General features: G+C 42.4%; 2 protein-coding genes across 2 annotated transcripts in view; one reads left to right on the forward strand and one right to left on the reverse strand.

Moving 5' to 3' along the window:
* Positions 1–1,860: 1,860 nt before the first annotated feature.
* Positions 1,861–15,881, forward strand: LOC308387024 (rab3 GTPase-activating protein catalytic subunit-like; the record flags this gene model as incomplete). The annotated part of the gene is made up of 13 exons (XM_080866895.1): positions 1,861–1,990; positions 2,264–2,334; positions 3,087–3,160; positions 3,875–3,967; positions 4,108–4,280; positions 4,377–4,464; positions 4,884–4,972; positions 5,150–5,341; positions 8,721–8,948; positions 9,693–9,789; positions 14,188–14,291; positions 15,121–15,236; positions 15,528–15,881. Coding segments are annotated over 13 exons (1,639 nt in total), but the record flags the coding sequence as incomplete, so codon positions are not given.
* A 3,640-nt stretch (positions 15,882–19,521) lies between these two features.
* Positions 19,522–23,759, reverse strand: part of dmpk (DM1 protein kinase) — a gene marked incomplete at its 5' end in the record, with an annotated part of 82,628 nt that continues 78,390 nt past the window's right edge. The window contains one exon of the mRNA XM_080867631.1: positions 19,522–19,706. Within this exon, the coding sequence (XP_080723757.1) occupies positions 19,617–19,706 (90 nt within the window). The 3' untranslated portion in view covers positions 19,522–19,616. The remainder of the gene's footprint in view (positions 19,707–23,759) is intronic.

Consider the following 23,759-nt stretch of genomic DNA (forward strand, 5'->3'; position numbering starts at 1 on the left):
AATCCGAGATAAAGAACAAACAAGAACAACTCACATGGCATTGATTGTTTAGTTCAGTGTCACTCTGTGATTGTTTGACATTTCATATAAATGTGACTCTAAAATATAGCCAATAATATTAAAAAGCTGCTGTTACTGAGTGAAACTTGAAGGATTATGATAAACTTCAGTTCTTACTGAATCTGTAACATTGCTTTTTTAAAAATTGTTAAATTACTTTTGTGTCACTGTGCACAGTGAAAAGCTCACCTGATGTAGTGGTGAGGCCATGTTCACCACTAGATGGAGACAACCTGGCACAGGTATTTTCTATACACTAAATTTCACACTGAAAAGCCTTGGTGGGAATTGTTGTTTCATAGAAAGTAAAGGCAAGGCAAGGCAAGGCAAGTTTATTTGTATAGCACAATTCAACAACAAGGTGATTCAAAGTGCTTTACAGAGACATTAGAAACAAGAACAAATAAAAAGCATGATTTAAAATTGAATAAAACAAGCAAATAAACTAACTAACTAATTAACAAACAAACAAACAACAGTATATAAAATCAAAACAGATAAAATCAGAACAGTAGATAAAATCAGTAGTTAAATGTAAGTTTTGAAATTTAAGCTTAAAGTGTGGATTTGGTGCTTTATTCAAATGCAGCTGAGAACAGGTGAGTCTTCAACCTGGATTTAAATAAACTGAGTGTTTCAGCTGATCTGAGGCTTTCTGGGAGTTTGTTCCAGATATAAGGAGCATAAAAGCTGAATGCAGCTTCTCCGTGTCTGGTTCTGACTCTGGGAACTGATAAAAGACCGGATCCAGATGACCTGAGGGATCTGGATGGTTCATACTGGGTCAGGAGGTCATTGATGTATTTTGGTCCTAAACCATTCAGAGCTTTATAGACCAGCATCAGAACTTTAAAGTCTATCCTCTGACGGACAGGCAGCCAGTGTAAGGACCTCAGAGCTGGACTGATGTGGTCCACTTTTTTGGTCTTAGTGAGGACTCGAGCAGCAGAGTTCTGAATGAGCTGTAGTTGTCTGACTGATTTTTTAGGTAGACCTGTAAAGATGCTGTTACAGTAATCAAGCCTACTAAAGATGAATGCATGGACTAGTTTTTCCAGGTCCTGTTGAGACATCAGATCTTTTATCCTTGATATATTCTTGAGGTGATAGTAAGCTGACTTTGTTATTGTCTTAATGTGTTTTTCTAAGTTTAGGTCTGCATCCATCACTACACCCAAATTTCTCGCCTGGTTTGTGGTTTTTAGATGTATAGATTGAAGTTCTCTGGTGACCTGTAATCGTTTTTCTTTGGCGCCAAAGACTATTACCTCAGTTTTGTTTTTGTTTAGCTGGAGAAAATTGTGGCACAACCAGTCATTGATTTTCTCAATGCATTTACCAAGAGCCTGTACAGGGCCTCGGTCTCCTGGTGACATTGTGATATATATTTGTGTGTCATCTGCATAGCTGTGATAGTTTATTTTGTTGTTGTAAAGTAAAGTAAAGGAAAACATGTCTTGAGGTCTTTTTCCAGTGTTTTCAAAATTGTGTTTTTCACATACACATCAAAACTTCACACAGACAAACACACACACAAAACAACAAAATATGTCAAATCAGGGAGGGCAGAGAGCGCAGCCTTTACATTGTGTTATTGTAGAGTGACAGGAACTGCCTATGAGCTTCTAATCAAGCAGAAGTGTTGACGGAAAATCTATCAAAGGAAATACATTGATGAAAATCAAAGAAGAGCAAATGTATGTGATGTTCCATTTTCCTGAGAGCTGATTGGCTGTGATGACTCCTTCAAGTACTACATGCTACTTTGTCCTGCTAGTTAAGCCTGCTGTCTGTTCTCAGGCCTCCTCCTGTTTCACTGCCATATATCCACCACCAGAGGGCTCCACTGACCTGCCTGCTGACATCAGAGCACACCCCTGTGTCATGTGACCTGGCAGGAGTAGCAAAGCTGGACTCAGACCTGGCCCAGGCAAGTTCAAAGGCAGCTGTGGTAGAGAGAGTATATGGGCTCAAATTGTGGTCATAAATATTTTGTACTTGTAAATCAGGATTTGTGTGTGTATGGGATCAGAACGATGCCACCTTGAAATGAAACCGAAAAAAATATTGAAACTGAAAAAAATATTGAAACTGAAATAAATGTACAGCGCGGCTGCGGTCACGGACAAACTTGCATGTGTCTGTTCGGGAATGGCAGATGCTGAGAGGTCCAGCGTTTACATTACCGGCTATTTCAAAGTGACAGCCTGAGGTGTTCTTCAGTAAATTGGACTACCAGACAGGAGGACCTGAGGCCCCACCGTATTCTTTTCGGTAAGTTAAATGTGTGTGTAAGCTAATCCGTAACTTAGGTCCTTAGGTGAGCACTCGGCTGTAGGGGAAACTTGTTTTGTAAAGTTCGTTTAGCTAACCCGTGCAGGTGAATGAATTTACCCTGACTAAAGAAATCAAGCGAAACGCACCGGGCTGCTCAGTGACTAACCACGGTTACTGTACTTTCTTTATGAGTATTATACTGTAAGAGCAACAGGCTGGACTCTGCTTCTGCTCCTGTGCAGAGCTGATTATTAATAAGAAGCTCGGTATACAGACAAGGATAACACAGTACCCGGGCTAGAAAGACAACTCCAGTTTGAGGCGCATGTCCTCCTGACATTTGGTGTTTGTGTTAACGATCCAATGGAAAAGCTTTGATGGGAGTGAGCTGTTCACTTGCACTATAGCACACAAAACGCTGCGCTGAGCACTGAGTGTTGCATCCGTGTACACACTGCATTGCTTCATATTTCACTCGTAAAGTAGGAAATGGGTGGAGCAGTTTATTAAAAGGGTAAACGTACATGGGTTTGATTGTAAGGCCCAAACAGAGCTGGCACAGGTCTAACAAGCATGAAGGGACAAACTGAGTGTGACATAAGGAAATGCTTACATGTGTAATTATCTTGATTACTGGTGAAGGACTACGTCACATGTAATCAAACATGACTCATTACTTATAAAAACCCTTTAACTAAAAGTGTATCAGAAACTCTCCTCTACTGTTTACTCTGTTTATCACCCAACAGTGACCTCGACCCTCTTCAAGCTCCTCACTGGTCAGTTCGAGTCAGGACGGCTGAAAATCCTCAGTGTTTACTGGGTAAGTTAAACTGATCAGTGGGACACTCAGGGGCAGAGACCATGATGCTTTGGGGCAGACCACAGAGGTTTTACTAGTCAGTACAGATTTCAAACACACCGCTACATACAACATTAAGGTCAGTGCATTAAGTGCACTGACCTTAATGTTGTATTTTTCTGGTTGCTAATACACTTGGATCCATTACAAACATACACATTGTTGTGTGATGTGTGAAGACTTTTTATGGCTTTGTTTTTTGTCCAAACAGCACAGAGGAAACTATTTCTAAGCTAAAATTCATGCATCAAATGATACGCAGCAGATAAGACGGATGTAATCAAGCTACCGATAGAAAGAACATAGTCAAGGACAAATAAAGTGTCTTTTTTTCCTCATTGTTCTATGTGTGGGCCTCCTACTTCCTCCCACAGTCCAAAGACATGCAGTTAGTGGGGACAGGTTCATTGGGGCCCTAAATTTCCCACGGTGTGAATGTCTGTCTCTGTGTTTGCCCTGCGACAGACTGGCGACCTGTCCAGGGTGTGCCCCGCCTCTCATGACAGCCCCAAGCACTTTACATGTGATGTAAAGTGGACTTTTCTTTTGTTGCCACGTCCATGATTTAGAAAATGTTACACAGATGTTGTCCTGCTTCGCTGTGCTGAAGCGTGTGCTTCATGAAAAGTTTGAATAAGAAAATATCAGGTCAGTAACTGTTTGTGTTCCCTGTAGGTGAGGCTGTGACAGAGCTCTTTAAACTCTGCTGTAGGACTGAGTGTACAGAGGAGATTCCTGGAAGAGGATACGCTGAAGATGAGGGCAAAGGTCAGGTTCCTGACTTTACTTGTTGAGTGACCATACTGCATTCTGGAAACGTGCGTAGCTTACTGGGAGATCTGGGCATCTGTGCTGACCCGGGCCTCAGCAATTGAACAGAAACTCTTGGATGTGTTTGTCGTCTGTAGAAAACAGTGATATCAGCTCTGCTTTGTCCAAGCTGACCGAGCCAGCAGCAACTGTGCCCATTTCCAAACTGTCTGTCTCCAACATGGTGCACAGTGCCCGGAAGCACATTCGCCGCCATCGACGCATCGATGAGTCGCCCCTTAACACCGAGATACTCAATTCTGTCCTTCTGGTAAGAGTTAATCATGTAACCTGTTTAAAAGGCATTAACTAGTCGGAGTTGACTAATACTTGACTGAGTTTTAATGGTTTCAGCTCATTTTATGAGGAAACTGATTCTGACAGAAGAGGTGTGGATCCCGTGTTAGGAGACGGTGAGCGTGATATTCAGAGCAGCAGAGACCTCGGAGCGTGTGGTAGTTTGACTCGTACTGATGTGGCTCCTCTGCTTCTTTTCACAAACAGTTTTTCCTTCCTGGTCACTGTTGAGCCCGTCACACTCAGCAGCTCGAGCTCGAGCTAAGACAGCCTTGAATCTTAAAACTACAGCCGTAATTGCATTTATGTCTTAGAGTGCTGGCCACAGATATTGATCCCATCTGACAGCAGCTCAGCACAAGAGCGTCGTCTTAAACAGGATATCAGGCAGCGTTCTTATTTTTATTGTCTACTTCTGGTCACATCCTGCTTTTGCCACTGAGCGATCAGCATCCTGTGTTTTATCATGAAGTGATGACTACGTGAGCTGCACTTGTTTAATTCTTCTAACATCTAGAAAACAACAGAGTTTCTAAATGACAGACTTATTTATTTGTGTTTGTGTCTCTGTTTCCAGATGCTGCTGTGGAGAAGTCTGACTGTAAGAATAACACTCAGCTGTCCAACTCCAGTGGGACATCGGAGCAAGAGAAAACCTCTGATTATGTATGTTTGCCTCTTCACCACTCGCACACTCAAGGTTACACTCAGGTCAGGTCCAATATAAGTTTCAGAGTGAAGACGGGCTCAGTGCTGTCAGTACTTTGTCAGGATTTTTATTAGAATGTATTAAATTTGGTGTCCTGCTGTTTGATTTCATGCTGGTCTTTTCCCTCGTTGTAGAACCTTTTCCACCAGCTGAAGTCAGCCCCCAGTGACAGTCTGACCTACCGTCTGGCTCTGTGTGTGTGTCTGGTCAACTATTACTACGGTGGGCTGCGGGCTGTTGGACACCTCTGGCAGGAGTTTGTCCTTGAGTTGCGTTACCGGTGGGAAAATAACCATCTTATTTGTGGGTGGGTACCTCACAGGCTCGTGCTGCTTTGATTTTAAAGATGTCACACATATTAACATTTTCATTTTATAGCAGGTAAAATAAGTATTGAACACGTCAGCAGTTCTCTAAGCAAATATATTTCTAAAGGTGCTTTGATGTGAAATTATCACCAGATGTCGGTAACACAGGGACATTAAACACACAGACATTTATTTATTACTTTATACAAATGTTGGTGATGACAGTTCATGGCAGCTTCTGTATGGAGAAACCAGTCCCATCATTGCTCATGACTTTGACCCACTCACCACACAAACAGTCTATAAATCCCGAATGCTCCGTGGATCCTTCCCACAGATTCAGCTCAGGTGATTGGCTGGGCCGTTCCAGCAGCTTTACTTGATTTCTCTGAAACCAACAGTTTCCATTGGCTGTGTTTGTGATCATGGTCTTGCTGAAACATCCATCCTTGTTTCATCTTCATCATCCTGGTAGATGGCAGCAGATTTTAATCAACAATGTCTCCATTCATCCTTCCTGGAGTTAGATTTAATGGCTCAGTCCCTTTTGCAGCTTGTTATAAAGTTTTTATGCATAACTTTTCTAAGCAATCACACATTTTTTTGGGAACATCAAAATCATAATGCTCCCACCTCCAGACTTCAGTGTTGCTGTGGTGTTTTTGGGATGCAGCCACCCAAACACGGTGTGTTTACAGCATTCAGAGAGTTTTGCTCTTAACAAAGGCAGTCGCACTTTTCTCCTCTCCCTTATCTTCCCTGCTTAGCCTCTTGTGTCCTTGTCTAGTCTCGTGTTTTTTGTATTACTTTTCCCTGGAACACTCTCTCACAGTCTGTTCTCTAAAACCTAAAAGAGGAATTATGGATTGGATCAACTGCTCCCTGAATGCAATTGACACCCCTTTCTCAACGAGAAGTCTGGGCTCGGGTGAGCCTGAGTGCTGAAGATATCTACCTATTCGGAACCATGGTAACAGGGTTCTGGCTGATCGGAGCTGGCTTGGCCCTGACTTATCGAAGAATTAAGAAAGCGGAACCGGCTGTTCAAACCCCCACAAGGCTGCCCGCTGGGATTCAAACGATGGGAAGAGGCGTGAGTTTCTCAAAATGGGCTCATTGAACGCAGCATGGATAAGATCTTGGAGAAGCTTACGGCTGCTGTGAATACTCAGAATAAGACTTCTGGGTGCAAATTGGATCACATCTTGGAGAAGCTCACTGCGGTCGTTGTTAACTTGTTATTTTCTGTTATATTGCGAGAGTACTGTTGCCCGCGAAGGGTTGTTGTTGGTGTGGAGAAAAATGGCGTAACAAATAAAGCGCTGGGAGTGAGACTACGACGTCGTGTCTTTTGAGTTAACAGTCGTGAGTTCTCAGAATCGGCTCTCTGAGCACAAGAATGATAACATCACGGAGCGCAAGTTTGATAACATCATGGAGAAGCTCACGGCTCTCCAACGGGAGATTGAGAGACCAGTGTCGGAGTGTTAGAACAGCTTTGAAATTCATATGAGCTGTTCGCACTAAAGTAAAAACCTCCATCACTTATGCGGATACCCCTTCGGCCCCAGCCGTGGGCTCAAGGCTGGAGCCGAACAACAACTCCCTGATAACGACTGTGTGTAGACTGTTCTTCCCACTCCATGCAAGGCCACCTGGGTTGGCTGGAAGACTGTTTACTTAGCCTGGCAGGGAGGAGGACACTGTCTCAGCTGAACTCTGGACACGCACACACTTACACAGACATATATACACATGCAGATGTACACTCCTCCCCCCTCCAAACGCCTTCGACGCTTATTCCCCTCCGATGCTGACGGTGGATCAAGGAGACCAGCGCACGCAGGCCCGGATGTACTGTCTACACTGGCTGTCTCTCACCCTTTACCCATCCCTGTTGCTTGTCATGTGTTTCTTTCGTGTATTAAGAGTTTTTTCATGTGCAGAGGTGTTTTTTTTCTGTTCTCAAACTGATCTCCCTGTTGGAGCTCAGTCTGGGGGGAGTTATTTTTGTCTCCTTATCTTTGGTGCATTGTGGTGCATTTTCCATTGTTATACCTCTCTGACCTGTCTTCCCCATGTGATGTTTGTGTCATGTATGTATGGTCAGAAGGGTAAGATGGCGCTGGCAAAGGTCGGCAGCCTTAACCCAATTTCCATCGGGGTCAGCCTTCAGGATCAATAAAGTTTTATTGAATTGAATTGAATTATGTGACCAAACTATATTAAAGTTAAAGCGTATTGTTGTACCTATGCATTACACTGGAGCAGAGCTTACATACATTCTTACCTGCTTACACTCATCATTCATTGGTGGAGTTGGCCACCCCTGGGTTAAATGTTTGTCTGTCTCTCTGTGTTCGCCCTGCGACTGGCGACCTGTCCAGGGTGAACCCCGCCTACATAAGTAAAAGAAATTCTTATACACACATTAGCGTCAGTGTGCCCTCGAGTTGCTACATGTCTGCTAGTTTTACTGTTCAGGATGTTTTGTGTGTGTGTGTGTGTGAACTGCCTGCAGTGAACATAACTGTGCAGTCACACACACAGTAGTCACAGAGAGTACTGCTGTGGTAGGGTGACCATAAAGAGGACACTGGGCCCAGTCATGAAGAACTTTAATAATACTGTTAGCTTAAAGAAAACGACGTCTTCTCTGTGCAGTTAATGAATGGGATATTAATGAATTAATAATAAATGTCATGTAGGCTTTTACAAGTAAACTAGTGTGAAATAAGAGGACTGTTGATCAGCCTACGCTGTGGAAAGCTGTGACTCTGTCACTGACACGTGTGGCATGATGGATGCAGTCATGCTGGGAGAAGCTACGTGAGTGCAGAAACCTCTGATCACCAGACGATCACGTGGTCGTCAGTTTTCAAACAGCTCATTGCAGTTTTATAAATCATCTTCAGAGGTTATTTGAACCTTGTCTTTGCAGAGACCTGCAGACCTGAGGCAGTAATGCAGTGATAATGACCAGCACACAGTGTAAGTCATGCTGCAGCTGCCCTGAATCTACAGTGTTGGTTATTCCCACCATGTCTCTATGTTTCTGATCCAGTGTGGACGAGCTCTTTATTCAGTCTGAACTGGTTTTAATACTAAAATACAATTGATTTGTTATTCATAGATTTTCAGATTTACTCTTACACAAAAAAGTAAAACATTTTTGTTGCCAGATCACACGTATTTACTTCCAGTCCTGAACAGAAGGAAATCGTTTTGATGCCTAAATGACATTTTATGTTCAGTGACAGCCTGGTGTGCTTGGGTCCATGAATGCAGTGGTGTCGTGAGTGGGCCCTGTTCGAGTCGTCAGTGCCAGTATGAGGTGTCAGTGAATATATTTAGACATTACTTCATTTAAAGTACGAGTTTGTGTCTCTGTCCACAGGCAGCCAACCCCGGCTGTGTCCTGGAGGATTTTGTGCGCTGGTATTCACCTCGGGATTACGTAGAAGAGGAAGTGGTCGATGAGAAGGGCAACACGATGGTGACGGGGACACTCAGTCCCAGGATGAAGATCCCAGGCAACATGTGGGTGGAGGCTTGGGAGACTGCCAGGGTCACACCTGCACGACGCCAAAAAAGACTTTTTGATGACACCAAGGAGGCCGAGAAGGTCTGAAGCAGGTCGTTCGTTTTGCCACATGCATGTTTTAAGCCAAACGTGTTTACTAAGTGGATCACAAAGTGTTTTCATGAATGTTTCTGCTGATTTTCAGGATCCGCTTGTGCCATGGGACCGTTTTGGCTCATGTATGTTGGAGAAGTCAGTTTAACACAGATCTGTGCTCACAGACATGTTGAAGCATTTTCACATGTTGATGAAAAAGGATCTGATGCTGTCACACACGATGTTTAACTGACACACAGCAGCTCTCTGTGGTGTGATGGTGTTAAATGAAGAACAACTTTAAACCAGCTTCTATTAATGATCCGGTCGGCTTTATGGGAAAGGGACAAACAGTAACTGGGGTTAGTTGTTTCCTCACCCAAAGAGGGTCCTGGATTTGGACCCGGGCAGGTCCCTGCCAAGCGTTTGCATGTTCTTCCTGCACATATGAAAGCAGAGCTCGGAGCTCCAGTTTGCACCATCACTGAAAATGTTGCCTGTCTTTTAAAGACATTGTTTATCCAAAAAGAGAAAGTTAAAAATAATGCTCACTGATAGTCTTATGACAGATTTAAAGATCTGGGTATGACTGGTCCCTCTGTGAATAACCATCATAGAGAAAGGTCACCGTTTATCTGGAGTCTTCTTCAGAGGCAGCCTGTTGGCTGTGCAAAAATATTCTGTTGATCTGAAAGAGCAAAAGGAAAACAGAAGCCAGGCAAACTAAACTTTTTGGGGGTTTGTCTTTAGGTTCTGCACTACATGGCGATGCAGAAACCTGCAGACCTGGCCCGTCACCGCCTGCCCTGTATACTTCATGCAACTATTCTGAAGTTGAAGGAAGAAGGTAAGTCCTCACCGTTTGGTTGAGAAACACGTTTATATGAAATAAAATCAGGGAAAATAACTCTGAGCCCACAGCAGGTAAATTACAGTAAGACCGAAACACAAAAAACTAAAGATATTAAAATAAGTACTAAGAAAATGAAATGCAACCCGAGATGTTAATGGAGAAAAAAAACCAGAAGCTGCATGAATAAAAAAGTAGAAATCTTGGACGCTGCCAGCATAATGCACAGGCTTTTGACGGGGCTCGCACACAAACACAAAGCAGAGGATTAAGCATCACCAAATATGTTTCCAAGCCAAAGAAGATAAGATGAAGCATACCTGCGCAGCGGTGGGTGATGAGGAGAGGCCGCAGCGTGTCTGACTTAAAGTGCAAGTTTGTGACAGTTTAAAGCTTAACAAGCTAAGACGCCAAATATCCAGAGCACAAAGACAAGTCAGAGGGCTTTTTCAGACACACACTTCTAAACCGTCGTGCTCAACAGTGTCTCTGCTAAAACTGCGTCTGTGCTCTGCCCCCGTAAAGTTGCCTATCGAGTGCTTAATGATAAGGTGCATGGTAGCTGCTTTCCTCTGCAGGTGGATGAAGCCACTGATAGCGACAAAGGAATGACTTCTCTGCAGACAGGCTCCTGGCAGAGCCACTGCAGAGGAACTCTTTACAATCACTGACTGTGAAACGTGAGGACTGTGTGGGGATGTGCAGACGGGGGCGCGACGGCTGGGAAACGAGGAGGGCTGCAAGTGGATGCACTGTATGATACACGCTGGTGTCTAGACAGCTCAGTCCTGAGCTGAGTGATGTAATGACTGATTGCATCGACACAGTCATTACATCAAAATACAACCCCTTTTTTTCGGCACTGAAGCGAAACAGGCTCCGCCCACACAGCCGTTCTGTATCACAGCTGTGATGCAAAAAGATTTGGGCACCACTGGTATAGAGTGACTGGAACCCAGAACCTGGAAGTGTCCAGTGATGTGAGGGTAAAGGACGTCTCACTGTGTACTTTGGTGCACAGATGAGTTTGTGGTCGGTTCAGTGAATGCAGCCCATGAGCTGCAGAAAAAGCCCAAATCCTGAGCCCCCCAAGATTTGGGCTCAAGATGTGTTCTGCACTGCAGGCCCTTGGACTCCATCAGGGTTTGGGCCAGTTTTGAGCTCTTATAAGTATCAGAGATGGACACGTGATATTTTCAGGGCTGCGTAGGCATGATGGGTAGAACATGACCCTGGTGTTAAAATGCAGGTAAATGTGATTTAGTTTGTTTACTCTAACTAGCTACCCAACCCTCACTGTGAAAGGAGCCTGGAAAGTTTCCCCAACATGAATTTCTTTCAGTCAAGTTTTCTCCAGTAATGATCAGAAATCAGATAAAACCCACTCTTTATTTTATTCTACACACAATAAATTGATAATTATTCCAGGATACAGAAAAGTCTAGATTTCGTCTTCAGACTGTCACATCTGGAGCAGGGCATAATTTGATTTGGTTTTTAGAAGAAGCTAAAGATCTTTCAGTCGTGTTGCTGTTGTTCCCTGACACCTGCAGTGCAACCATTAATTTAGCTAATGAGAGTTCACGTATAATTATAACAGGTCTTAGTTTCTGGATCGTCTCTAAGTTGACGGTATACTGCTAAGACCAGTTCTGAGTCTAGAGACAGCCAATGAGAGACACTAGTAAGGACATCACTGAGGAGAGTTTTCTAGTACTTTGGAGAAACCTCAATCAGCTAACGTCCTGCTGTGATACTCAGACCTTTTCTCTAATTAAACCAGAAAGCTAGTTTTCATTTATTCTTTAATATCCCAGAATGTTTCAGCAGGTCAGAAATGCTTTGGTGAATATCCAGGTTGTATGCAAATTAATTCTGATTAAGTCTGGACTACAAAATACAAAACATAGCTTGGACACAACAATAATGTCCTCGTTTCACTTCTTTAAAAAATGTATTTTGATCTTATGACACTTACTAAAAGCTTTACTTCCAGAGGTTGACAGAGACGCTCCGTGCTGATAACACGTGAATGTGTGAAGGTTTGTATCATATCTATCTAATAGACTCCAGTTTGTGCATGTACAGTGGGGCAAAAAAGTATTTAGTCAGCCACCGATTGTGCAAGTTCCCCCACCTAAAATGATGACAGAGGTCAGTAATTTGCACCAGAGGTACACTTCAACTGTGAGAGACAGAATGTAAAAAAAAATCCATGAATCCACATGGTAGGATTTGTAAAGAATTTATTGGTAAATCAGGGTGGAAAATAAGTATTTGGTCAATAACAAAAATACAACTCAATACTTTGTAACATAACCTTTGTTGGCAATAACAGAGGTCAAACGTTTACTATAGGTCTTTACCAGGTTTGCACACACAGTAGCTGGTATTTTGGCCCATTCCTCCATGCAGATCTTCTCGAGAGCAGTGATGTTTTGGGGCTGTCGCCGAGCAACACGGACTTTCAACTCCCGCCACAGATTTTCTATGGGGTTGAGGTCTGGAGACTGGCTAGGCCACTCCAGGACTTTCAAATGCTTCTTACGGAGCCACTCCTTTGTTGCCCGGGCGGTGTGTTTTGGATCATTGTCATGTTGGAAGACCCAGCCTCGTTTCATCTTCAAAGTTCTCACTGATGGAAGGAGGTTTTGGCTCAAAATCTCACGATACATGGCCCCATTCATTCTGTCCTTAACACGGATCAGTCGTCCTGTCCCCTTGGCAGAAAAACAGCCCCATAGCATGATGTTTCCACCCCCATGCTTCACAGTAGGTATGGTGTTCTTGGGATGCAACTCAGTATTCTTCTTCCTCCAAACACGACGAGTTGAGTTTATACCAAAAAGTTCTACTTTGGTTTCATCTGACCACATGACATTCTCCCAATCCTCTGCTGTATCATCCATGTGCTCTCTGGCAAACTTCAGACGGGCCTGGACATGCACTGGCTTCAGCAGCGGAACACGTCTGGCACTGCGGGATTTGATTCCCTGCCGTTGTAGTGTGTTACTGATGGTGACCTTTGTTACTTTGGTCCCAGCTCTCTGCAGGTCATTCACCAGGTCCCCCCGTGTGGTTCTGGGATCTTTGCTCACCGTTCTCATGATCATTTTGACCCCACGGGATGAGATCTTGCGTGGAGCCCCAGATCGAGGGAGATTATCAGTGGTCTTGTATGTCTTCCATTTTCTGATGATTGCTCCCACAGTTGATTTTTTCACACCAAGCTGCTTGCCTATTGTAGATTCACTCTTCCCAGTCTGGTGCAGGTCTACAATACTTTTCCTGGTGTCCTTCGAAAACTCTTTGGTCTTGGCCATGGCGGAGTATGGAGTCTGACTGTTTGAGGCTGTGGACAGGTGTCTTTTATACAGATGATGAGTTCAAACAGGTGCCATTCATACAGGTAACGAGTGGGGGACAGAAAAGCTTCTTACAGAAGACGTTACAGGTCTGTGAGAGCCAGAGATTTTCCTTGTTTGAGGTGACCAAATACTTATTTTCCACCCTAATTTACGAATAAATTCTTTACAAATCCTACCATGTGAATTCATGGATTTATTTTTTCACATTCTGTCTCTCACAGTTGAAGTGTACCTCTGGTGCAAATTACTGACCTCTGTCATCATTTTAAGTGGGGGAACTTGCACAATCGGTGGCTGACTAAATACTTTTTTGCCCCACTGTAAATGGAGAGTCCTCTTCACACACTGAGGTTAATTATGGAGTTCCACAGGGCTCAGTGCTAGGACCAATTCTGTTTACATTATACATGCTTCCCTTAGGCAGCATCATTAGAAGACATAGCATACATTTACACTGCTATGCAGTTGACACCCAGCTCTATCTGTCCATGAAGCCAGATAACACACACCAATGAGTTAAACTGCAGGAATGTCTTAAAGACACAAAGACCTGGATGGCCGCTAACTTTCTGCTTCTTAATTCAGATCAAACTGAGGTTATTGTACTCGGTTATTGCAGATGGCCCCGCCCCTCCCTGAGCCTGGCTCTGCTGAAGGTTTCTTCCTGTTTAAAGGGAGTTTTTCCTTGTGCCAAAGCACATGTGGGTATAGTCCTGGACAAAAGGCCTAGTTTCTATTTTGCAGATGTGTTCTGTGATCCTCTGAAATAGCTGGATTAATTAACTCCAATAATAATCCATCAAGACTTTGTGGATATGTTTTAATCTCTGTAAAAATTATTATAAAATGTTGTGAAGGTTTTGTTTATTTCAAAAGGATCTGTATTAGTAAGATAATAGTTTGCAGGTTTACTCGATTTTAGGCTTTTTCTCATGTTAACAGTAATTGAGGTTACAAACGTGGCAGGTCTTTCTTTTAATCACAGCTTTCTGTCACTCTGGAAACACTGTCATTTCTTCTCTTTCAGAGTTTGCTGAAGATATTCCATCAGTGCAAAAAACCATTCAGCAAGCTACAGTTCAAGCGAGCAAGCTCCTGCAGTCCCCCAACCAGGACTACAAGAAGTTAGAGGTCAGTGAAAACTCGACCGGACTTTCCACAAAGAATTCAGTTTAAAAGAAAGTATCATTAGATTCACCCAAAAAAGTTTTGTTTTTAAATAAATTATTGATTGATTGTTAACTGTGTTTGTGTTGTAGTTGAGTATGTGCTGTACATGAGGTGTACGTAGACTGGACAGTGTGCACCATGGCTGAGAACTTGGCTGATAATTATTATGGCCATTGATGGTTGAACCATGAAAACAGGGGTGTGGTGCAGTGGGATTGTAGTGGGAGCTGGAGTAACAAACTCCAGTGCTTCCTCAGTGATGGCTAACTTTTTTCTAAACCTAGGTAATTCCTTCGGCTGTTCCCACCTGGGCTCAAAGCTTTTATACTCTGCTGATATCGGATGTGTTTATCAGTGATCGAAAGCAGAGACTGAGATTGTTATTATTGAGTTTGATCACACGTTAGGTGCATTAAACGTCTGCTTCAATACTGTCCTAAAGTCTGAGAACAATCATCACTTCTTCACATATAAAAATGTTCTTCTCACTAGCACTCAGTATCCATACAGCCCCTTTTCTTTGAATAACACTGTACAGCTGCACAGCTAAACCCCACCATGTTAGTTTTGCTTGATTGGACAGTCTTGTTGTGTAAAAGTATTCTTGGCTTTCTCAAAGTACATTTAAGTATGCCATGTATCCACTGTGACTCCAAACACGCCTTTTACACCCCGAGACTCAGTCTATAACGTTCCACGTAGGAAAAACCACGTATGTGTATAAATGTGACAGTCTTGGGGTCTCATGCTGTCAGGATTGAGCAGACAGTTGTTCTTGTCCTGTGTGCAGGATTTCATTAACCAGCTGCTGAGCATGGAGACAGTCATCACTCAAGCTCGCTCGCTCAAGGCCAAGTTCTCCGTTCCTGAGGACGACAGCGGAGAGGCTGCTGATGAACTGAAGAAGTGAGTCGCAGAGTTTGAGCTGCGCTCACTGACAGCTTTGTTTGTGCTGTTGGTGACATGTAACCGTCTTCACCGTCACTACAGATAGTTAGTCAGTAACTTGTTGTCACGATGAATCTGTTTCACAAAGACGGCGTCTGAAGGATCACAGTCAGTTCACACGTTTCTTTCTCGCTCATGTTGGTGGTCTTATTTTATAGTTTTGGTGTCTTCAGGTTTCACATGTTCTTATTTAAGTGTTTTGTTTTGTGGGAATATTGTAACATTTTCCACATTGTGTGTTGTCTCTAGGTTTGTGAGCTCCCTGCTGGAGGAACCAGAGGTGGTAGTGACAGGAGCAGGCCAGGGCCTGGCTGGCAGTATAATCCACGGACTCTTCATCAGTGCTCAGAGGGTAACTCTCACTCTGCCTCCGTGTCCTTCCCACGTCTTGCTGTCAGTTTCATGCATACAGTCATGTATTTGTCATCTATAGAGACATCTTTAGAGGTACACACACACACCACACTTATTCAATATCAGCATCAAGAATAGGTCGGTGTCCCGGTCCTAGAACAAGACATGAAGTCAGCGCTGTTTTATTTATATATACTTCATGTAGATGAAACTGGAAGGACGTGGTCAGCACTGATGTAAAGACGCGGTGTTTTCTGTCAGTGTCAGGAGAGTCTGCTCTATTGTAACGTTGTTTCTTCCTGAAACACACAATTGCTGCTGCTGTGCTGTGAAGCACGTTCAGAGCTAATAAGAACCAGTCTGTTTAACTATCAATGAAAAATGAAGAATTATCAGTTTGACTGTGTGACAATTCTGCAGGAACAAAGTTGTGCAGCTCTCTCCACAGTGGAGCAGATCTCCTTCCTGTCTTTGACGCTTCTTTTTCTCTTTCTGCAGTAACAACTATTAATGTGCATTTGTATATGTTTACAGTGTTAGCAGAAACAAAGCTTTGGTGGCCGTGACTCCAGAGATGGAGCCGAGTATCTAATCGAATCATCGGTTTGTTCTTTAAGCCTTAAAAGTGTCCATGTGCTCCACACTGGATCCCAGATTGACTCTGATGCATCAACTGGAACATGAATTCAAAATCCTGCTCCTCACATTCAAGGTCTTAAATAATCAGGCCCCATCTTATCTTAATGACCTTGTAGTACCATATCACCCTATTAGAGCACTTCGCTCTCGCTCTGCAGGCCTAGTTGTTGTTCCTAGAGTATTTAAAAGTAGAATGGGAGGCAGAGCCTTCAGTTTTCAGGCCCCTCTTCTGTGGAACCAGCTTCCAGTTTGCATTCAGGTGACAGACAAAACTTTCCTCTTTGATAAAGCACATAGTTAGGGTTGGATAGGCAACCTTGATTAGTCTGCAATAGACCCTGTGCACGAGAAAATGCTAACTTCCTGTTTTAAGATCGGATGCAGGGTTGTACATTTCCGGTAGCTTTACTTTGCGGTCAATTGCTGCTGCAAAGATGGACTCCAAAATCATGTCCAAAATATGAAAACAGAAAGATGGCGTTAAGTTACAAAGAGCAGAAGGTGGGAACACTCACCACTGCTGTGTCATTAAAAAAATCAAATGATCAGTTTTGACGTTTGAAGCGTGCAGATCGATTGGTGGTTTACATCACTCAACACAAGCAGAACTGCATTACAGAATCAGAAGCACATCTCTGTATAGTGACAGTTCTTATGATTTAAACAGGCAGATGTTCAGCATTCAAACTACAGGTGAACAATAGTCAAAGGTTTCCCTGCTAGTCAAGTACACACCTACACAGCATGTCAACAAACCGTGGTAAGGGTCTCTATGCATGAGTATTTACGAAGGGTATGTTGTGACGTACCTTCAAAATTACAGCGGTCCCTCGCTATAACGCGGCCTCGCTGTTTCGCACATTTTTTTTGTGCAGGTTTGCATGGTTTTTTTTTTTTGGTTTTTTTTTGCGCACAGCGCTTTGTGTTCTGCGTCCTGATTGGCTGCAGACTATTGTTGATCTCCTCCGTGCCGTCTCTCCTGTACAGTACAGAATCGCTGATTCATTAATGATTCATTGATGTTGAATTATCTCTCAGCTGCTCTGTTCTCATGTGCTGGACCTGAAAACACGGTTTGATCTTTGGTTTCTGTAATACTGGACTTATTTGTCTACGAAGGTTTGAGCTTTGAGAGCTTAAACAGGAGAGAAACGTGTGAAAATGTTCATGCCTGTCTGAGTGTATATCAGAATCAGAATACTTTATTGATCCCCCAGGGATCAATAAAGTGTGTAGTGACGGGTTTTACCTTAAAACATCTATAATAATTGTAAAAAATAAAGTTGGCTACTTCAGATTTCACCAATCGCAGGTTATTTTTAGAACGTAACTCCCGCGATAAACGAGGGAGCGCTGTATACAAATACTGAGAAGTATAAAATTTGAATCCTGTCTCTCTCTGAGGCGCGGGGGGAAAAAATATCGACAAGTCGATCAACATCATCTACAGATACATTCGACATCTCGAGAAATGTAAATCGCCACTTGATTCGTCCATTTGGTTGAAAAACCCGACCGTGAACAAGGAGCGAATATCACACCGGAAACTAAGCGCTATGCGCCGGAAGTAGCATATGCTAAGGCGCACAGGTCTAAGTTATAGGTCTAAGTTCCCCATAATGCACTGGGTGTTTCTTCTTCACTCAACATGTGTTAGTAGACCTCTCTGCATTCAGCCCGTCTGCCCCTCATCTATCGATGGATGTTTGTTAGAGGCTTTGGTTCCCACTGTCGCTCACAGACGGTCACCTAATGTTTCCTGTGTAACTGCAGGGTCTTTGCCTTATAACATAGAAGCAGCTTGAGGTAACTGTTGTTGTGATGCTGTGTGTGTGTAATAAAGCTCCCTTACTGACAGTGGGTCACCACAGCTTGTAGCTCCATGTATTTGATGTGGTACGTTTGCCCTCGCTGACACAACCCTAAAGGGATTTGTGTGTATGAATAAAGTTTATTGTTCATACAGTTCATTGCCGTATGTCTGTGAAAGGCTGAATGAGGGTTGTAGCTCCCTCAGCAGCTGTGGAGCGATGGAGATGTGGTTGGTTAGACACGCTGCTTTAGTTTACACTACAAACCACACTCACCTGTTTACACTCCTTTTGTGTTACAACCACCTTGTTACACTCAAACACCAGATGATGCATCTGAGCCAACTAAGGATTCACTGAGACTGAAGAAGCTCGAGATCATAAGAATTTGAGGCTCAGCTGATACAGTATCATAGGAGAATCCAACCATTGTATGTCAAGAGACTATAGGCAGTGAAAGCTCCATCTGGAGGAGGAACGACGTGGTTCAGAGCGTTGCCTCCTGCAGCTGGTGACATGTTCAGATTTCAGCTCTGTCGGTTAGAAAGTCTGTTTTTGTTTTTCATCTGTGTGTTGCTCTTTCATCCTTTTCTTCTTCCTGTTTCTTGCATCAAGCTGGCTGACTTCACCACTGATGAGGTAACCATGAGCAGTAAGCCTCGTGTCGCTCACAGTTACATTTAACATAGTGCGATAAACACACTCAGTCATTATAAGGTACATCCTCTAAAGGTTCACATAACAGACAAACAGGATAATAAAAATAATCTGGTTCTTTGCAGCGTCCTCAGATGAACAACACACGACATTATTACACGTCTCAGTATTTGTTACACTGAACACAAATATAAACACAACACTTTTGTTTCCATGAGCTGAACCGGATCCTGACTGGTTTTGCGACATGTGTGTCATTGTGCTACACATGTACGGCATATTTCAGAGTGGCCTTTTATTGTGGGCAGTCTCAGACACACCTGTGCAATATTCATGCTGTCTAATCAGCACCTTGACATACCACACCTGTGAGGTGGGATGGATTATCTGCCATAAACAGATATTGTGGTCAACAATTTCAGTTCTAAAGTCACACAGCAAACCATTGTTATGGAACACAAATACAAACTGTGTTGATACATAATACAAAAAAATTGTAGCAATATGGTTTGAAATGCGTAAAGGTAGTGTGTTAGGGAGCAATTTATCTGACTCGTTTCCCTTTCAGTGTTCACACAACAAAGTAAATTCAGTGTGTTCTGAAATCAATATATTTCTTCTATGACTTTCAGGCTGGTAAGCAGGCAGGGCAGGTCAGAAGATGTCTTCATCATTTCTTCCTCATTAGCTTCCAGCAACTGCTTTTCTCTTCATATCTTCTGTAACACATTCACAACAGTTGATATTAACAGTGTTTAACCTGCTTTTTCTTTTCAGGTGGAAGTTTGGAAAGCTGTGAGGGTCTCAGGCAAGGAGTGAGCAAAAAACAGAGGCTCAGTTCTTTTCTCCTGTTCTAGTGGTGACATCTTCAGAGAGCTTAGGATAAGTGTCTCCTCCATATTTGGAGCTTCCCCCCTTCTGCACACACCAGAAGGTATGATTCACTCTTTACTTGTGGCAGACGAATCTGTAGAACAAAGAAAGAACATTACAAAAATATTTTCTTTAATCATTCATTAAACTGAATTGTACATCATGTTTAATTTGGCCATTAGAGGTAAAGTATTCTTGGGGAAGACTAAACCCCAAATTGCCCCAATTCTATTTATACAGCACCAACAGCATAACGGTCAGTCGGTGCCTTTTTATATTGCAAGGTAAAGAACCTGCAATACATATAACATATTACAGAGAAATCAGAGAAAAAATCAGTTTAAAAAAAAGACTTTAAGTGAAACTTGAAACTAACTGATTTGTGTCATCTGGCTTCATAGATAAATGTATGTTGTCTAAGGGAAGCATGTTTACCCACACAAGCTTGAATATATCAATAAATAACATTTAAATAAATGAATAATCCCCTTTTTACTAGTGGTATATTATTATGTCTGTAATACAATGTTATCATGAACATTATGAAATACTGCTCTGAGGTTCAACACAGAGATTAAACCCTGTCATAAGAAGATCGTAACATTCACTAGTAATGTGCTATGATACAAATCTAAATCCTGGATGAATTCATTCAAACAAGCCATTCCTCTACAAATGAATCACAGTTGATGTTTCTATTCCACATTTGATGATGAAAGTCTTTGAATAACCTTGTAGGAGTGTGGTCTAATAGACTTTGATGCTTTGGATGAAGTAATTATTGAAGCTGACTTGGTAAGTTCAATAGGACCAAAAGTGTTTGAATACATGTCAGCAGTTAATAAAGTTGTTATACTTTCTAAGTACCTGGTGTTGCTGTGGTTTCTCTGTTGTGCTGTTGTTTGGTTGTTGTTTTTTTCAGCAGGTAACCAAGCAGATTTTCAGTGTGTGTGTCACACTGATCAGTGTCAATTTAGGATTCAATATCTAACCCAAGGATATTTGACAAGGAGACCGGATTAAAACATCAACACAACTGGACAAACCAGTCTACCTCATGAGCCACAGCCTCCCATAATTTTAATAGAAATCCAGTAAACCTTGCAGTGAACTCATATTTATCATTATACATCCTAGTAAGTATAGTGAAATAAAATGCATTCTTTTACAAAGTAGGAGCATTTACAAACACGTTTCATGAACGTTTAATTAAAAACGCGTCTTATTTCATAGTGTAATCATCACATAACTTTTTCAAAGCACACTTTGTCTTGAACCGCCCACTAATTATATTCACACTAAGTATATATCCACACAATAATATCAGGGATTTTAAAATCTAGTCCCTTTATTGAATTCACACTGGGTCTTTATGGACTCACTAGCTTAGCTTAGCTTGTAACCGACTCGCTAGCACCATGACCTTTTCACCTATCCCTCATGCCCATTCTTGCGCAGGGTTTCAGATGTTTTTGTTACTTCTGTGCATCCTATAGCAGTAATGATACTTGTAATAAATGTAGTCTGTTTCATATGGAGGCCAGAATCACTGAAGGCCCAACTCCACACCCTTGAAAAACCCATAGCTAGCTAGTCCCCTGTTGGTGTGCCCAAAGCTAGCATAGGCACTGTTAGCGCGCCTCCAGCGGATTGTCCCGAGCTCCTGGGAAAACAGGATGGCTGGGTGACGTGAGGATGAAGCATAGTCCTAAACAGAAGACCTCTGTATATCGCCAACCTGTTCTTTTTCTAATCGTTTTTCCCCAATGGGCAACGTTTGCTGAGAAAAAAACAAATTCATAGATTTATTACTTCTAGACTGGACTACTGTAATTAGTTATTAGCAGCATGTCCTAAAAACTCCCTGAAATGCGTTCAGTTGATTCAAAATGTTTTTGTCAGATCATTTCTCAATATTACTTACATTTACAATAATGGTTTATGCCGCAGTGGGGAATAGATTGTATCACAGTAGATGTCCTTCTGAAAGTGCTGTAACTACGTTTTTAAAAAAAAAATTCATCCAATGTTATCATCTTTAACGCCATGTGGCTGTAGCTCAGGAGGTAAAGCAGGTCATATACTGATGCAAGGTTGGTGGTTTAAACCCTGGCTGTACCACTATGCATGCCTGAATATCCTTGGGCAAGATACTAACACTAAGTTGTTCTCCCATGCATCCATTGGAGTATGAATGAGTGTAATTGGTAGATAAAACGGACTTAAGCATAGAAGAATGTGATTGTGTGAATGAGGAATAAAGTGCTCTGGGAGAGTAGGAATCAGTCCTGTTACCATGTGCCAGTGCAGAGCAGCTACCTGAACTCTACTCCCACAGAGGTTGATTATCTTGTTAATAATTTTACATCTTTACTATGTACAACTCTGAAAAAGACCACTTCCAATCAGAAGTCCTTGACTCTCTGGTATAACTTTCAGACGCACACATTGAAGCAGATAATTTGGAAGCTGGAGAGAAAATGGCATCTAATTTAGAAGATCATAATTTAGCCTGGAAAAATACAACACATTACAATTCACCACTGAAGGAAACAAGAACAACCCTTGGTTTGTCTTCAGCACTGTAGCCAGGCTGACAAAAAGTCAGAGCTCTGTTGAGCCAAACTTTCCATTAACCTTAACTAGTAATGCCATCATGAATTTCTTCACAAATAAAATTTGAACAGTTGGAGAAAAAAAATGGTTGCATGGTTGTTGGCCAGCTCCCTTGGTGGTCCAGGGTAGCTCGGACTTTTTGAGAACCTGGGGCCACGGCTTATACCAGGGTGGCCTCTGGTCCTCTGTGACTCTTGCCCTTTGGTTGTAGGCACTCCATCTGGGGCCTCCCTCCTGTTGGGATGGACGTGCAGGTGTTGCAGAGATGTGTGGCCTCTGGTCTTAGGTACTCTTGGGGGCTGCGGATGGAATGGATCTCCTGGATCTACCTCTGTCTGCCTCTGACTCCTGGGGGCTGTTATTGCAGCTTCCCACCCTTATTTTCAAGTACATTTCATGACAGAGACAGACATTCACAGTCTCTTTCTCACAAACCACAAGACATCTGTGCATTTTCATATTTTTGTGTTCCAGGTGCTATATGTTTTTTCCAGTTGGTGATCCAGTGTGCATTTCTATTTGTACTGTATCCTTAGTTTGACCTCCTTCCTTTTTTTTCTCCTGCCTGTCCTGCCTTAGGATTTGTCATACTATAAAAGATATAGATATAGATCATTTAAGGAAAATGTGTTTGGCACAACAGTGCCTTCAGATCATAATTCTGATTGCAAAACCTTCTAGACAGGACAGGATTTTTGTTTTAAAAAAAAGAGTTTCAGTCAGGTTTCAGAGCTCATCACAGCACAGAAACAGCTTTAGTGAAGGTTAAAAATGATCTTCTTATGGCCTCTGACAGTGGACTCCTCTCTGTGCTGTCCTGCTATACCTCAGTACAGCATTCAATACTGTTCAATATATAATAATTTATTACAGCTTGCTTCCCTTGTGCAGTATCATTAGAAAGCACAGAGTACATTTTCACTGCTATGCAGCTTTATCTATCCAAAAAGCCAGATACCACACATCAATTTGTTAAACTGCCTGTCTTAATCTAAATGTCTTAAAGACATAAAGACCTGGATGACCTCTAATTTTCTGCTTCTAAATTCAGGTCAAACTGAGGTTATTGTACTCAACCCAAAATTTTAGATGTATGGTATCTAATCAGATGCTTACTCTCTGGATGGGGTTAGGATATGTTCTTCAATGATCACGTTAAAGAAACACGTAGGCCTGCTTTCCTACATGTTTCTTTAACGTGTAGAATGCAATATCTCTAAAATTGGAAATATCCTGTCTCAGAGTGATGCTGAAAACTAGTTCATGCATTTATTACTTCCAGGCTGGACGACTGTAATTCATTATTATCAGGAAGTCCTAAAAACTCCCTGAAAAGCCTTCAGCTAATTCAAAATGCTGCAGCAGGAGTCCTGACAGGGACTAGAAAGAGAGCAGATTTCTCCTGTATTGGCTTCCCTTCATTGGCTTCCTGTTAAATCCAGAATTCAAAATCCTGCTCCTCACATACAAGGTCTTAAATAATCAGGCCCCATCTTATCTTAATGACCTCATAATACCATATCACACTAAT

This window comes from Rhamphochromis sp. 'chilingali', assembly GCF_963969265.1.
Source record: "Rhamphochromis sp. 'chilingali' genome assembly, chromosome: 19".
Lineage (NCBI taxonomy): Eukaryota > Metazoa > Chordata > Actinopteri > Cichliformes > Cichlidae > Rhamphochromis > Rhamphochromis sp. 'chilingali'.